The sequence below is a fragment of the Mustela putorius genome, unplaced genomic scaffold (genome assembly GCF_011764305.1).
Source record: "Mustela putorius furo isolate JIRA1106 unplaced genomic scaffold, ASM1176430v1.1 tig00000589_pilon_pilon_pilon, whole genome shotgun sequence".
NCBI lineage: Eukaryota > Metazoa > Chordata > Mammalia > Carnivora > Mustelidae > Mustela > Mustela putorius.
Window position 1 is genome coordinate 6,753,292 of NW_025421425.1, and position 16,318 is coordinate 6,769,609.

Below are 16,318 nucleotides of genomic sequence, written 5' to 3' on the forward strand. Positions count from 1 at the left end.
AAATTTTTTTTAATTCTTTTAAAGGTTTTTATTTATTTATTTGACAGACAGAGATCACAAGTAGGCAGAGAGGCAGACAGAGAGAGGGAAGCAGACTCCCGGCTGCCCATCAGAGAGCCCGATGCAGGACTCGATCCCAGGACCCTGAGATCATGACCTGAGCCAAAGGCGGTGGCTTAACTCACTGAGCCACCCAGGCGCCCCATCCCCCCTCTATTTTGTTTTAAAGTGAAACTTCTTAAACAGGATCATCTCTGTTCCTCTTTCTAGTAGACAATGAGCCTTGACAATATGTAGATACTTTAATTTCAATGTTGATGAATATTGTTAGTCATTATAACTTTTCACTGTTAGCTTTATTCTGATATTAAAGACCTTGGGAGGCAAGCCAACTAAAAAGGGGTGACAGTGACTCCAAGATGAACAATGGCCAGGTCCAGAGATGCCATGGCCCTCCTCAATGAGGAGGACAGGATCTAAGAACCTGAATCCACCTGTCGTTTACAACCTGGGTGACTCCAGGTGTTTAAACTGTTTGAACCTCAGTTTCTTCTCCTCCCGACTTGCAGACCTCAAAAGAGGGACTGAGAGGATCAGGAAGTCAACAGCATATTAAAAAAACAAAAAAACAAAAAAACAAAAAACAAGTTATCAGCTCTGCAGCAAATATCAAGATGACTGTCCAATGTTCAACTATTTTTTGGTGGTTTTATGTTCAATTATGCCTCCAAAATGATCAGACTCAGGGTAGTTCCTAAATGGTGGTAGAAAATCACAAAGACCAGGTGAGCAGAAATCTGCTTTGGATGAAGATAATGTAGATGCCGGCTTGTTTCTAGATTGGCTTTGCGCTTTCAGGTGGAGTCTCTGAAAATGCATTTAACTCTTCTAAATTTTTAACACCCATCTCTTACTTAGGGCCCATGATGCAAGGATTTTTTGTTTCTTTGTTTTTTGTTTTAAAAGGTTTTTTAAAAAAGTAATGTCTATATACAACAAGGGGCTGAAACTTACAATCCACAGATCAAGAGTCACATGCTCTACAGACTAAGCCAGCCAGGCACCTCCACAAGTTTTTAATTTAACTCAAGGTTATATGGGAAGCACATATTATCAGCCAGGCAGTATGCTAGATTCTATATATAAAAAGATGAATTAAAATGCAGCCCTTAATCTCTTGGGACTAGGGCAATTTAAATGTTATCAGAACAACACAAAACTACTTAAACCTGTCCTTGAAAATAAGTGAATTTGTGATATTTTTTGTCAATACATGGTATCTTCTGACCAATAAACCTCGATTTTTGAATTTTGAAATATGCTTTATCTTTTAAGAAAGAATTTTTTTCCAAATATAAGGAAATTACCCAACTAGAACCCCAATTTCTGCATGTGGTTGATAACCTTTTAAAAAATAGGTAATTACAAAAATTCCGGATCTCCGTGAAGTTATTACAGATGCTTATTATATATTATACATATATGTATCATAATGTAAGTTTAACTTAATTTAAAACATCTAACACCCTACAAGGAGAAACTGGGCTGTGTTTGTCTCGCTACAAAGAAATTTGTGTCGTGAAGGCTGGGGTCTTCACAAATATGCAATGTTATTAAATTCTAGGTATTTCCATGGAAAGGGAATAAAACATTAAGAAGAATTTCCTTTTTCTATTTACAGGAGGGAACACCAAAGGGCCATTTTCAGGCTCTATAAGTGCCATATAAATCTCCAAAAGGGGTTGTGATGTATTAAACAAAGGATAACACTAACCACGAGGAAAAAAAAAAAAAATCATAGAAACTTCCTGGCTCTGAAGGTCTTGAAAGTTCTGAGCCAGGAAACCTTCCGCACCGGGGCGGGGAATGTCTTTGGCTCTCCAGTGACTCCCTGCTAAGTTCCCCTCAAGTTTTCCCTCTCTCTCTCCTCCTTGCCCCGCCTCAGTCCCCGAAAGTGGGAACCACGGGAGAATGCCAGCATACATACCTGACTTAGAATCAGGCTCCGATGCCTGCTTACTTTAAAGGCCCCCACACTCAAAAGAGGCCGTGTTTGCAAGCAAACCCAAGGGACTGCAAACGACGCCGGGAAGCTCATCTGACACGTTGGGGGCCAAGCCTGCAAAAGAACAATAGTCCAGCAGAGCCAGGAGCACGTTCCTTCGCTCGAAGCGGTCCTGCGGGGGCGCGAGGGCCTGCGCCTCGGCGGGGGCCGGGAGCCGGAGCCCCGAAAAGGCGCGCTGCCCCTTTAAAAGGCCGCGCATCTCCGGGCCGGCCTTCCTCCCCCCGGGCTCCAGCTGTGATTGACGCTGGGCGGCGAGAGGAGGCGCCTGGCGCTAACAAAAGTCCGGCCCGCGGGCGAGCTGCGCCGGGCCGCGAGTCTCTGCTCGCTCGGGGCACCCGCAACAAGTGGCCGCCGCGCCCTCCCCGGGGAAGCCGCGGGCGCGCAGGGGCGCCGAGAGGAGGCGGCCGAGCGGGGGAGCCCCGGCCGCCCGCGCGGCTCAGCCCCACCGCCGAGGGATCCGGGCGGGCGGATGGGGACCCGGCGGCGGCGGCGCGGCGAGCCTCTGGGCGGCCCCGGGGCGCGGGCTCTGCGCCGCGCTGCGCCCGCCGGCCCCGAACGCGGATTCTAAGAGCGGCGGCTGCCCCCGGCCCCACCCGGAGCCCCCGGGGGTGCCAGGCGGGGACCGAGCGCCCCCCTCCCAGCGGAGTGCAGGGGCCGTCCCCGGTCGGAGCCCGGCCCCGGAGCGTGGGGTATGCGCAGCTAACGGTCCCGTCGGGCGGGCTTTCCTCTGGTGGAGCGCGCAGGCGGTGCGCCCCAGCTATGGAGTGTCCGGGGAGACGGCGGGCATGACGGCGGCAGGATGGGCGCGAACAATGGCAAACAGTACGGCAGTGAGGGTGAGTGGGCCGCCCGTCCTCAGACTCCCGGATCGCGCCCCCCTCCCCTCCCCCTCGCCCTCTCGTCTGGGAAGGAAGGTTCTCGCAGGCTACCGTGGCGCACCCCCGTTTGGCACCGCGTCCGGGCCGTCACCCTCCCCTGTGGCACTGAGTGTCGAGGCGCCCCGAGGATGCTTTCCCACCGTGGGGGTCTCATTAAGCAAGTTCCCAGGTTGTCCTTGGGACGGCTCTAAGTTGCATTTCTGCCGTATTTCTGAGCACATGTGCCTCAACTTTCCTTCCTTAAGCATCTGGGGTTTAGGATGATGGTTTGGCAGATGGCGGAAGACGTTTTTGAAAAATAACGCTGCGAAAACTTTCCCAGGCCTTTGTGCTCCAGTCCCCTGGACTCTCCTGTAGCAGGAACGACTTCTGGAAGAAGAAGTTAAGTTTCTATTCTCTGCTCAGTGCCCCTGAGCTGACAGCTTCGTGAAACACCACCTAAGAGCCTCGCGAGGCGAGGAGTGGCCCAGGGCTTTGTCTGGGACTCTCTCGGGGCTCAAGACGGGCAAAGGACCATCTGTTACGTGGGGCTGGAAATTGCACAGAAATATTGCCTGTCAAGTGGGAACTTGGAAGTTGGGGGAACTTTAAACTCCACCTACTCCTAAAAGGATGATGGATGTGTGGGTTGGCTTCTCCTTCGCTCCTCCTCCTCTTTGCATAAAACCGTAGTATTGTAACCCAGCTGATTAGCAGCCTGCCCCGGATTTGCGTCCTGCAAGGGCTCTTTCCGCGGTTCAAAAGTTAGGAAGGTTTGTCTTTCGTGAACTTGACTGGAGGGGAGTGGAAGAGACCGGGTTGCTTTTATAAGCCCGCCCCCAGGGGACAGGCGGTTACAAACGGGGTCCAGCGCCTGCAGACTGGTAGGAATGCAGAATGGCTATTCAGCGTGTGGCCTTAGGGAAACTCCTGTCGTCCTGTTCAGAACTTTGAGGTGTGGCCACCGAACTTGGATGTCTCTCTCCCTGCGTTTGTGTGTGTGTTCGTTCTCAGCAGCTTGATGAGATCACAGCAGCCGACCCTAGGAAACCATATCCCCAAGAACCTTTGGTTTAAATCGTTTCTTTCCAGATCACTATGTTTTGAATTCCATATATACTCCTTATTCTGGGCAGTTTCATAGGAGAGTTCTTTTTTTTTTTTTTTTTAACAATTTCATTGTTAAAAAAAAGTTAAATGGTTGTCTTTTTAGATAGGGCATGTGGAAATATGCCCACAAAGATTATTGCGGAATCTTGGACACTCCCCAGAACTTCTCAATGTTTTAAAAATTTGTGGAAAACTGAAAGATTAAGCCTTTTACTCTGAATATTAAAAAGCTTGCAGGGAGTCAAATGTGTGTCTGTCAGTTGTAGGTATGCATATATTGTGATACTTGAATACGGTCAGGGTGGGGGGCAGGGAGGCCCCAAGAGGTAAATGGAGTCAGGGCTCTGCGTTCCTGAATAAAACCCCTCCAACACTCCTCCTAATCTTCTGCAACTTGTTCTTCTATCCCAGCGTTCTGGTATTGTACAGTGTGTGGTGTATGACGACTTCCTGTCTGAACAGCAGAGTTTTCAACCCTTGGGAGAGAAAAAGAGAGACAGAGAACTAATGATCTCCAGCTGTTATCCGTAAATGCTACCTCTGCATTTTCACTTCAGCTGAAGTGAAATTTTACTGGGATCAGATTTAGATACACTGTGGAACTTTTTATAGGGAAAACCTCTTGGGCTCAGCTGATTCAAGGGAACCAATAGGAAGCTTTGGGTGGTAACTGAGGTTCGGCTGGAGGGAAACATTGTGCTTAGCGTTCAACTCTCATCAAATGCTTGGAGAGTCCTCTGTGATCAGCAAGGAAAAAATACAGAAGTAGAAGTGACATGAACTTTAAAAAAAAAAAAAAACTTTTCTCCCTCCCCCCTACTCTAGTTACATTGGCCTTCTATAAATAGGGTCATAACATATTTACAGTTGACCTTTGAACAGTGTGGTGTTTCATTGCTCCTGTGCAGTTGAAACTTAGTGTAACTTTTGATGCCCCCCAACCATTGGCCAGAAGCCTTACCGATAGCACAGTTGATTCAGGTGTATTTTGTATGTGTCCTATGCTGTACTTGCAATAAAGTAAGCTAGAGAAAAGAAAATGTTATTAAAATCCTAAGGAAAATACGCTTACAATTCTATATTGTATTTATTTAAAAACTTGCATGTAAGTGAACCTACACAGTTCAAACGAAGTTTGCTCAAGGGTCAGCTTCCTTACAGAGTGTTACTGGATAGTCAAATATATGCAGGTAATCCTGTTGGAATTCAATGTGTCCATGCTATCTTTCTTATCTAAAATGTCATATTTCAAAGAATGTGAAATCAACCCTTCGACATAGTATCTCTATTAAGAAGACTGAGAAGAAGACCGTTTTAGATTTAGTACAATTTAGGCATGGTTTGAAATTAAGATTTATTTCAAAGATTTATTTTCAACCATACCTCAGTTGTACTAAAAGAAGGATAATATTAGTAGATGCATATCCACCGAATGCACTGAGAGGCCACTCAACTCTAAAAGCTAGGGGTTTGTGTAGACTTTGACGGTCTGATCTTTAAGTATATTTTAGAGTTGACTCCACTGTGTAAAGGCAAACCACCTTAATTTTACAAATGGTGTCGAACTAGAGGAATGTTTAAAACTTGAGTATTTCATATGGAATTTTACCTTCTCTTGCTCCTTGAAAACTCCTTTTTCATTAAAACAACAAAAACTCTTCCTGAGGCTTCCCATGGCAGGTACAGCAAGGGCAGAGGATTCCTATTCTGTGTAGCCGAAGGACCAGCAACATCGGCGTCGCCTTGGAGCTTGTTAACAATGCAGAATCTTAGGTTCTTCCTAGAAATTTGGGGACGTTCTTGTGTTGAGTAGAGACCATTAATTTGGATGTCTGTAAGTTTTGAGTCCAGCTTTGATTTAGCTACTGTGACCTTGCTCAATTCTCCTGAAATCAAGAAGCCCCTGAAGTCTTTCTGCTCTAGAGAGAAGAGAGGAATTCTTTATTGACATTCTCTAGCAAGAGCTCATTCTTGAGCACACAGACATTCATTTTATTTAGCTCTTCTAAGGCCTTAATGGACCACTTAACAGAGCGGAGCCTTGGAAGGTCCGTTACAATAAATAGGGAAGTTAAGACTGTTATTGCCACGAAATCCATAAGAGCCCCTCCCCCATTTGTCGTGTCCTTTTCCCTCCTCTCTCTCCTCCTCACTTTCTCCCCATTCCTCTCCTAATTGAACCAGTCTTGAAATCCCTGCTTTTTTTCCCCTTAAATTCTAGGTATGGGTAAATAATGGGTGTTTCCAAAGTGTTTTGTTTTCCCAAATACTTAGTGACTATTCAGGTTAGTGGTTTAATTTGTAGTCTGAGCCCCTACACATGCTTGGATTTTGCCCCAGGAAAAAGTTACTATAGCATTCCCAATCTTTAGATTTCTAGAAACATAAATGAGTATCTAAATGATTAGTACGTTCTGGTAAATCCCTTTATAGGAGGTCTATGTTTTTCTCTTTATCTTCCATCAGGTATAACTTTCAGCCTGTATGTAGAAACCTGGAGAACGAGTTGGGGAGTGCAGCAAAGCCATTATAACCATTAGCTTTGACTCCAGTTAAGCCAAATAAAAAAATCTGATTCAAGTAGGAAGAGGCAGGCTGCTTTCCCTGCCTTTTAAGGTGTCTGAGCCTCCCCCTCACTTACTCAGTGGTTACATTGTTATGTTTACTCTACTCCAGCAGGAGTGGGGGGGCGGGCAGTAATACACAGTTAACAACTCCTTTGCAAATTCCTGGGTGTTGTTGGATTGGAGCTGATGAGGCCATAGTGATGGGGTTTGACCCTTGGTGGTTCTGCTGCTCTGTTAACTGCCCGGGGCCCCTCACCATGTCAGATCTGTGCTGTCGGATGCGAGGAGAGCCAGTTGCCAGAACACTAAATCATCACTCCTCCGTCACCACCTTGGGAAACATATCTTGGAATAATAATAATAATGGCGGCTAATGTTTATCAAAAGCTTACTGTGTCCAAGCATTATTCTAAGCCATTGACATACACTGACTCATGCTATCCTCACGACAGTTCTAAAGGCAGGCCCTCCTGAGATCCTCCTTTTACCAGTAGGGAAACACAGCTGCGGGGGGAATGAGCCTTTCTCCTGGTCCTACAGCTAGGACAGGTGGAATTGGGACTCAGGGCCAAGTGTGTCTAAGCCCAGAGTATTTACTTCTTCAACTAATGTACACTGACTTCTTATTTGTTACTCTGTGTCAGGAACTCTTCTGGACAGTGGGGATGCATCAGTGGACAGATTAAGATCCTGTTGCTTGTCAATCTTTTCTGCATGTGCGTGTGTGTGTGTGTGTGTGTGTGTGTGTTGGGATGGAGGGAAAGTGGTACAATTAACAAATGTGCAAAAACACACACAGTAATTCAATAAACCATGTGATACATTCTAAGGGGCTAATGTCTGAATAAAAAAAAAAAATCATCAGATGATTGGGAATTGGGAAGAACAGGCTGCTGCAATTTTAGTTAGAATATTTCCATTGGCCCTGTTGAAAACCTGGCATTTAGAGCAGGACTTAAAGGAAGTGGAAGACTGATCCTTGAGGATGAGGTAGCATGTCGCCTGTCATTTGGAACCGCTATGTTATACCAAGTGAACTACTCTCCGCTGGGGAGCCTAAGTCCTTATTTCATGCGAGTGTCCCATCACTAGTCTTCTAACCATAGCCACTGTGGAACAGAGTCCGTTTTGGTCACCGCACATGTTTTGTTTTATTATTTTTTTTCTTTTTTGCCTAGAGTCTTTGTGAATGTCTTTTATCTAATTATATCAGATATTTTGTGATTGCTTTTGGGTGGGTGGAGGAAGCCTAGGACCTTCTCCTCTTGCTGTGACCATGGAATATTGCCTGCCTCACTGGGTATGCAGACATCGCTCCAAAGATCTCCATAGTTCTAAGATAGAAGTAGGTCTTCATTTTTTGCCTCCAGCTAATAATTTCATTTTGATGAAAATCAGAAGGTAAACATACTGATTGCACTATTTGTTCAAATCGAAACATTAATGCAGCTAATGAGACCATCTTTCTTCTGACAATAAGAAGATATTCTTAGAGATTTGGGGTATCTTTTGCATGTTTAAAATGGGAAAGCAAAGAGAGGGAACTTTTCTTTTCCCTTGGGATCAAGTCACACTAAAATGAATTCTGGGTTGATTTTGAGTAGTTAATAATAATTTAGCCCTTAGACTTTATCTAGAAGCTGCCTAGATAAACTTCTCTTGGCTGTTTAACTGGTGGGACATTCTAGATATCATGCATTTTAAGGTGGTGTTAGGGATGTATTAGAATATATGACATAATCTTGAATAAAATCTAGAATGATTATGTTCCCTGAATAATGAAGAAGGGGATAAATGAAGTTGAGAGACTTAATCTATTAAAAATAGTATTTGAAGCTCTGCCGTGGTGAAAATTAAATTGCAAAGTGCTAAGCAGAGACCAATGTGTGTAAGTTACTAGACAGTTGATTTGGCTGCATCTGAGGAAGACCCTCATTGAGGGTTCTGACCACATCTGGGATAGGCTTTCCAGTGAGCCTATGAGTCCTCAGATATGGGAAGGATGTGATCACAGTAAATGATGGTATGCTGGAGATTTCTGCACTGAGTAAGGGGTATAGTTTAGGACCCTACACCAAGCTCCCTAGCAAATATTCTTTCACAAGATGGGATTGGGAGGAAGACAAACCATAGGAGACTCTTAATCTCACAAAACAAACAGGGTTGCTGGGGGTGGAGGGGGGTGGTTGGGTTATGGACGTTGGGGAGGGTACGTGCTCTGGTGAGTGCTGTGACATGTGTAAACCTGGCGATTCACAGACCTGTACCCCTGGGGCTAATAATACATTCTATGTTAATAAAAAAATAAATTTTTTTTTTTTTTAAATTCTGTCATGTGAAGTTATCTTTGATGAAGGGTTATTATTTGGTTCCACACCTAACTCATTTTACTACGTTGCACTCCCACTCCTCCCCTCCCCCACCAATATGCTCTGTCATTTTCAGTGTTAAAAGATATTCCCCCACCTTGCCTGGGGGAATTAATTCTCTTTTTCTCCCTTGGTATCTGTCTGTTGTATGTATGTACTTTTGTCTATTTGATTTATTTAGGTATTAACTGGAAAAGTCTGGGACGTCTGGGAGGCTCAGTCAGTTAAGGGTCTGATTCTTGATTTCAGCTCAGGTCATGATCTCGGGGTCCTGGGATCCAGCCTAGTCTTGAGCTTCATGCTCAGCAGTGAGTCTGCTTGAGGTTCTCTCTCTCTCTCTCTCTCTCTGCCTCTCCCTTTTGTTCCTCCTGCTCCTGCTCTCTCTCAGATAAATAAATCTTTTAAAAAAAGAGGAAGATCTATTGATTTTGTTTATTTTCCTGCCCTCTGTGAACATAAACGCCAGCACCGAAAATTGGGTTCGATAAATGCTTGTCCTTATTTCCAGTGTCGTGAAGGCCACTGACTCTAGCATCTACTGTCACTTTTATTATGACCCTGAAACATGCAGATCTGCTGAACTTGAAGCGAGCCCCTTAATTGTGTTGATGCTGAATGCCTTGAGTAGGTGTTTTAACCTTGAATACAAAACTTTTAACTGGTATTATTGGTTAGTGGTATTTGATCAGAATCTGCAAATTGACTAGAACCACACAAAGAGAGCTCTGATACACTTTTGTTCCACACCATGTTTACTGCGAGTGAGAGTGAACAGCAGGTCTTCTGTCCAGTGTTGGAGTCTCTATCAGCTGAACTTTTCTAGAATGTAGCTGTTTTTGTTTGTTTAGTTGTTTGGTTCTAGTTAAAGAAATTCAGATCTCTTCTCCCACTTACTCTTTGCGTTAAATCTCCAGATAGAATAGATTTGCCCTAAGGAAGTTCAGTAACTGAGAAGCGAGGCAGGGAGACAGATCCTTCTAGAACAGGGTGAGGAGAAGTCCCAATTCACAGGAAGACCCTAGTTCTCCAGTGTGGATGTAAGTGGTGAGGGGAAGTGTGACCAAGAATAGAGTTACTCTCTAAATAATGACAGCTCTGAACAGCATCTGTGCTTCCCAAAACATCTAAAAGATGTTTTGAAAACAACAGCAACAAACAGGTGTGTTGGATGAGCAGTAGCTTAGATCCTTGGGAGAAGCTAAATGTTTTGTTAAGAGACTTTCCCTAGGCGTTCCCGAAAATCCTCAGGTTCTGTTTCCCATGTGGTTTATCTCCTGGGAAGCGAGCGATTCCTGTGGGTTCTGTGAGTGAGGACCTCGGCATGATTCAGAGGAAGGGCAGGAGTGTCTGCCCAGCCTGGGTCCCTCCCCGGTGTGCTCACCGCAGCAGAGAGGAGAATGGAAACCTTGGGATAGAAGCTCTTAAAATGTGCTAGCTCGTAGCCCAAAGACAGGCAACTGTAAAACTTCTGACATAAATAATCGTTAACCATCTCTGCATTTTCCTCGGTAATGAAACATAAACACATGGTCAACAGTTTCCCCGTTCCATGGTTGAAGAACTGTAGACTGTTTCTGGAGCCGTAAATCTCTATTAGGCCGTGCATTAGATGTGCTCATTCTATCAATTCCTATTTAAATTTGAAACCAGTAACAAAATGAAAAACAGTTGTTAACACTGCATGAACTCATAATTGTAACGTTAGAAGCCTTGAGCAATGTGTAGAAATGTTATTAAAACATTTTTTGTTTGCTACCCTTTCTGCGGTAAATTCCTTTGCAGCATTTTTCAAGCAGATGTACCCATGGAAAGTGAATCAAAATTTCTAGAGAAAAATTTTAGGAATTTTTCTTGTCCTTGTGGATTGACCTTCTGGCTACAAGTAACCTACTTCTTGGCAAGGTGAAGAAGTCAGGAAAAGGCTACTTCTATGTGCCGTGGAACCTGCTGGCCCAGTTGATTACTTGGGTCAAATCGTGTTAGCATCTAAGTTAAGTCCAAGAGGAAGGCCAGGTCTGACACGTTCCAACAGTCAGAAGTAGCTCAGAGCCCAGGAAGGAGGAGCAGGTGGGAGACTGAGCATGAAGGAGAGAAAGGAACCCAAGTACAAGGAGAGGGAAAACAACAAATTCAGAGAGAATGGGATTTAGGGCACTGATTGCCTCCTAATGTAAAGAACAGGACCAATGGTCCATTCAACTCTGTTTTCTTAAAAATGTTTTGGTTCGTGGAACAATAATGATTACTCATAGATATGAGTACTGCTAAGTTTATTGTATTTTTGGTCATCTAATAAATAATAATTGTTGAGCACTCACTAGGTGCGCCTCCCCCCTCTGAGCACTTTACACATACTCGTTCTTGTAGCTCATGGCAGCCAGACAGGTGGGTGATGATGAGCCCATTTTACAGCTGTGAACAGGAAAGCCCAGGGCTCACAGCTGGTGAGTGGCCCAGTGATGCCTTCAGTCTCTTGGTGGCCCTGGAGTCCGTGCCCTTCCAGCATGCCCATGAACTCTTCCTCCCTGGACTTCCCAGGTGCAGCCAAAAGTTTTCCAGTCTTGGTTTCTTTGTGTACCTTAGAGAATTGCAGTGGCCAGGAAGCATCCCCTAAAAACAGACAGTGACAGTTGGACAGACTAGGAGATGGACAATGAAAGATGTTTTTGAAGGAAACTCTCAACTCCTTTTACCTGGCTCCCCTGCGGCCAGATTCCCAGCTCACGAGGCGGCAGTCTGCTGACAACCGCTGACAACCTGGCCGGCTAACTAGGGGGCAAACTAGGGTCTCTAATAACGTGGGCATGTGAACTAATTAGCATACTGTTTAGAGTCTGCGGAGCATAAAGTAGAACCAAAATGCTCTCCTCCAGATTCTCCAGAGCCCTGAGTCCTTTTCTTTTGTCTTTGTCCTGGGATCGCCTCACCCCTGCGCACACACGAAAGCAGGACTAGGACAGGCACCCACATGTTCTTTCCTCCTCAGTAGTTTATGCACTATAGCTTATATTTCCTCTGCTTTCAAAACCATGGATTTGAAACTGCTGTTCATACAGGGAATTACTCCAATAAGTATTGGAGAATTTGCCCTTCTCTTTTGCCAGTTTCTGGGAGACTTCTCCATAAGTATATCTGTGAAATTGCTTTGGAAGCTATGAAGCATTTCAGACATTAATCTTATTTATCATCACGGGGACTATGGGAGAGGTGTCTGCCATTATCCCCCGTTTATAGGTGAGGAGACGGAGGCCTTGGCAGAGTGAGTTGCCTTGATTTTACAATGAAGATCAGCCGCGGGCACCTTGATTCTAAATTTAGTACACTTTTCATGATACAGTCACTCTCTCTTAAGTGCTACCGGAAGCAATAGAATCATGCTGGAGGGTTATCATAGACGTTCTTGATACTATTTTAAATTGCTTGCACCCCAGGATGAAAACGGGGATCTGTAAGCATCATCCTTTAATCCCTTTGGCAGCAGAGAAGCCTAGCTCCCTAGTGGTCCTCTCCAGCCACGGTGACTGCGGGTACAGCCTCCTGGTGACAAGACGATCATAATGAGAATGCAGAGTGAGCTATTGGATACATGTTCGTGATGAGATGACAGTATCGGTTAGAGAGCACTTGCTAGTTGATAAAACTCAGCTGGGGCTTTGAGGGGCATTTACTTCCTCCGAAAACCTCTGCAGGGGATGCTTTGGAGAAAGTTGTATCGCTGCCTGGGAGATCAGAGAATCACCTCGGAAACTGGGGTTTCCTGATTCCCTTCCATCTTCTTTGTTCTTTGCTGTCAAATAACCATATTTCCCAGAGGCCTTTGGATGTGCTGAGGGCCTGGGGCAGGTCTTTTAGGAGGAGCGAATAGTGACTCAAGGAGGTTCCATCATTGTGATAGAAATTCACCTTGTTCATTTAGTTTTTAATTGCTTTACTTTCTGATCACTGTCTTCTAGTTGAATCGCAGTTTTTTCCTAGTTCCTGTTCTTTTGTATGTTTTCATTGTTCACCCTGCATGGGCTTACCCTGATGTGACTGTAACCTGCTCATACAGTAGATTTTCAATACATTTTCTTGTTAAATAATGAAACGAGCATGAATCTTTAGCCATGGTCTTTGAGGGATCTAAGTAAGAAAAGCTTATGAAAACTCTATCACATTTTCAGCAAATATTTCTTAGACATTTTAACTCTTAAAAAAAAAAAAAAAAAGTTTTTCCAGACACGTGCTTTCTTCTGAGGATAGTCGAACTTGGCCCTTTATTTTTGACAATGGAGTTCCATCTTCTTATGGATGAAAGTAGTTGAACTTGTGTATTTAAGGAGTGATGAGATGGGTATTTTTTAGTGTTGTTGAAGATAATTGTTGAAGACTTTTCAAGCTCACTGTCTTACAGTATCATCGTCTTCACTATTTTTCAATGATTAGTATTGAGTTGAACAGTACTGAGGAGTATATTTTTCTTCAGTATATTTCAGTATTTATGAAGAGTATGTTGTTTGATAGTATTTGCTTAATCTGATTGGAAATTGATTTTACATGACAATTGAAGCAAATTATTAACCTAGAAAGCATTTTTAAAATTTGACCTTTCAACTAATAAACCATTCCTTTGGCTCTGGGTTCTCTGGATTAAGCGCTCATAGGGCTGTGACTCTTTAAAAAATCTTACATTGATCTACTTCATGCTGAGTAGATGTGTCTCTATTTTGTGTCTCTTTTTCTCCTTTATTATACAAAATGTAAAATTCATTATGTGTATCTGTTGTGATTGGAATAGTTTCTAGAGCTTCTGCTTCTGGCATCCCCCATGAAGTAAAATCAGAAGTAAAATAATAATCAATTTGAGAAAAAAAAAATTACTGAGGTGTGTGTGATGTATGGATATGTACATGTACTTGAATCCATATTTAAATAATTCTTTTCTATAAATTTAGCCAGATCTATTCCTCTTCACACCCGTTTTTTTCTCTAAGTGGAAAGAAATACATATCCTGTAAGGAATTTAACAAACATAATTAAAATTAAATTTGTTTCTTTACTATTTGGATGTGTTAGAGGAGTGGCTTCCAACAAAAGGTCACCAGAAGAATCAAGCCAAAGAGGAAGCAAACAGTCCAACATATAACCTTCATAGGCAACATTCATATCCTCATTTTTGTCTTTTTTTTTTAATTTTATTTTTTATTTTCAAGATCAATAGCTACTCCGTTGGTTGGAAGGATTTGTGTTGCCCCATTTGGACAGTGTATATTGTGTAGCCTAGTATGAAAGTGACTTTCAAGACATGACATTTCTATCCTGAACATCTTACTCTCCACATTCTATTTTATATCCACTCTGCTTATTTAATTATATTTTAATTATTTTCTCTATCTTCCATCTCTCTTGAAAGACCTCTCCTGTTGATTATCCTGTGAGCTTGTTTTGAGATACAGTGTCTCCTTGGGGAGTCTTTCTCCACTTCTAAAGCCGTAACAACATGAACTAAGCAATAAAAAGCCAATTCCCTCCCCTTGGTTGTGCTTCAAATAGTCATTTCTTTGATACAGGCTAATAAAAACAGGAAAAGGATCATTTTTAAATGCTTGGGTTGGGGTTGCTTTACTTGCAATAAGGAAAATTGCCTCACAAGGGGGAGCGTGGGTAATAAAGATACAGCTAACTGAGTAATTGTATTCAGTCTAATGCTGGAATCCCCAGGCTGTTGCCTGCAAATCTCATTTGATCTTGGGATTGCTGTGTGTCCACTGTGGTGTGTAGATTTCAGTTTGCCGCTGCTACCGATCATCTCTGCGCAGTTACGGAAGATGAATTTCAGCTACTGGAGATTTTTGGTTTGGGTGGGTTCTTTTTTCCTGAGGGATGTTTGTAAGGTCACCAAAGGGCTTTGGATGTTGACCAAGAATGAAGTATGGAATACGGTCGTGGCTACTATAGCGGTGGCAGTGACCGTCGTGATCCTTACAAAGAGATAGCGGCACGAAGACATGAAACCGCTTTGCCAAAGTCATGCAGATAGCAAGGTTTTAGGACCCTGACATTGATTTTCTTAGTCCAAGCTGTTTCCTTTTAATCCCTTTCTTCCCTCCTCATCGTGCTCCACACCCTGTTCTTCTGGCCTTAAGGCAATTCGAGGTGGATGTCCTTTCTGCTTGACCTTCCTGTCCTGTGGCCTCTTCAAGGAGGACCCTCTCAGACCTTCAGCTCACAGGTCCTTGGCACAGATGACTCATAGCCCAGGGCCTCTCTAGAAATTATTCTCACCTAAGGCAAAGGAGCAGTCCTCATTGCATGACTAACCGAGGCAGGGATGCCATCTGGGACAACTCAGGAAGGCCCTCCGGGGTCCGAGGTCCCTGGACTTGACCGAGACTGGTGTAGCTGCATCACAGACCAACATCTGTCCGTCCAATCTGCGTTCTCCTTTGCCTTTCCCAAGCGTGATCCCGAGGGTAATTCCCGAGAAACTGCCCCTAAACTCATCACAGAGACTGTTTGCCAGGGGGCTCAGCATAAGAAAAATGGAGCAGTTGGAATGGGATTCTATTCTGGCAGTCGTCAAGGGCAGGATGGCACTGCCGGGAGAACCAGCTGCCTGGGAATCCCGGCGGTCCTTCTAGGGGAGCCTTCAGCCGAAAGCTAAGAGACCTGCACCAGTTTTCTGCCTGGGGACCAGTCTCATCCTTTCACTGTATAGATTAGGAAAGCAAACCGCATACCCTAAAGTGACTTCACCAATAGAACATAGCCAGTTGGCAGAAGAGAACAAACAAGCTTATACACCTCTCTGGTTGTGTTGGTGCTATTTTTGAAGAGCCATTTTGGAACTTGTTCTGAGTCGTTCTGCTGTTGTAACTCCGAATGGGTTGCAGATGGGTCTAGAGACCATTCATCTGTCTGATCCATGTGTTCAGCTCTGGCCCTGAAGTCAGACATCTCAATAATTCCTTTGTGGCCTTATTTTGCTGATCGTCCACTATTCTTTGAGGAGTGATGGCTGAAGCTCACCGCGTTTGGTAGTAGAGTAGTGAAGAAGAAGAAGAAATAGTGTGGTAGAAACAGATGGTCACAGTTGTTTTTGCCTGAAATCAGCATTTCGTGTTAACTGGCTATTAAGAGAATTGGGAAATTGGCAAGACTTATTACATGATAGACCAGTGGCAAGTACACATTCATTAGACAGATGAAACATGCAGCCGTGGGTTGCAACAGTCATAAGCAAAATGAAAAATGACTACAAATTAATATGTAGTCTCATGATCACCCTAAATAGTTTATTAGTCATTTTATTATGCTCAAATAATGTTCCGTGGAGATTATCAAACTATTATGAGCTCAGAGTCACTATGA

At 43.8% G+C, this 16,318-nt stretch overlaps 1 protein-coding gene across 1 annotated transcript in view; it reads left to right on the top strand.

The window, feature by feature from the left end:
• Positions 1-2,563: 2,563 nt before the first annotated feature.
• FBXL7 (F-box and leucine rich repeat protein 7) overlaps positions 2,564-16,318 on the top strand; it is a 369,360-nt gene continuing 355,605 nt past the window's right edge. Inside the window, exon 1 of the mRNA XM_004761209.2 lies at positions 2,564-2,901. Within this exon, the coding sequence (XP_004761266.1) occupies positions 2,865-2,901 (37 nt within the window). The 5' untranslated portion in view covers positions 2,564-2,864. The remainder of the gene's footprint in view (positions 2,902-16,318) is intronic.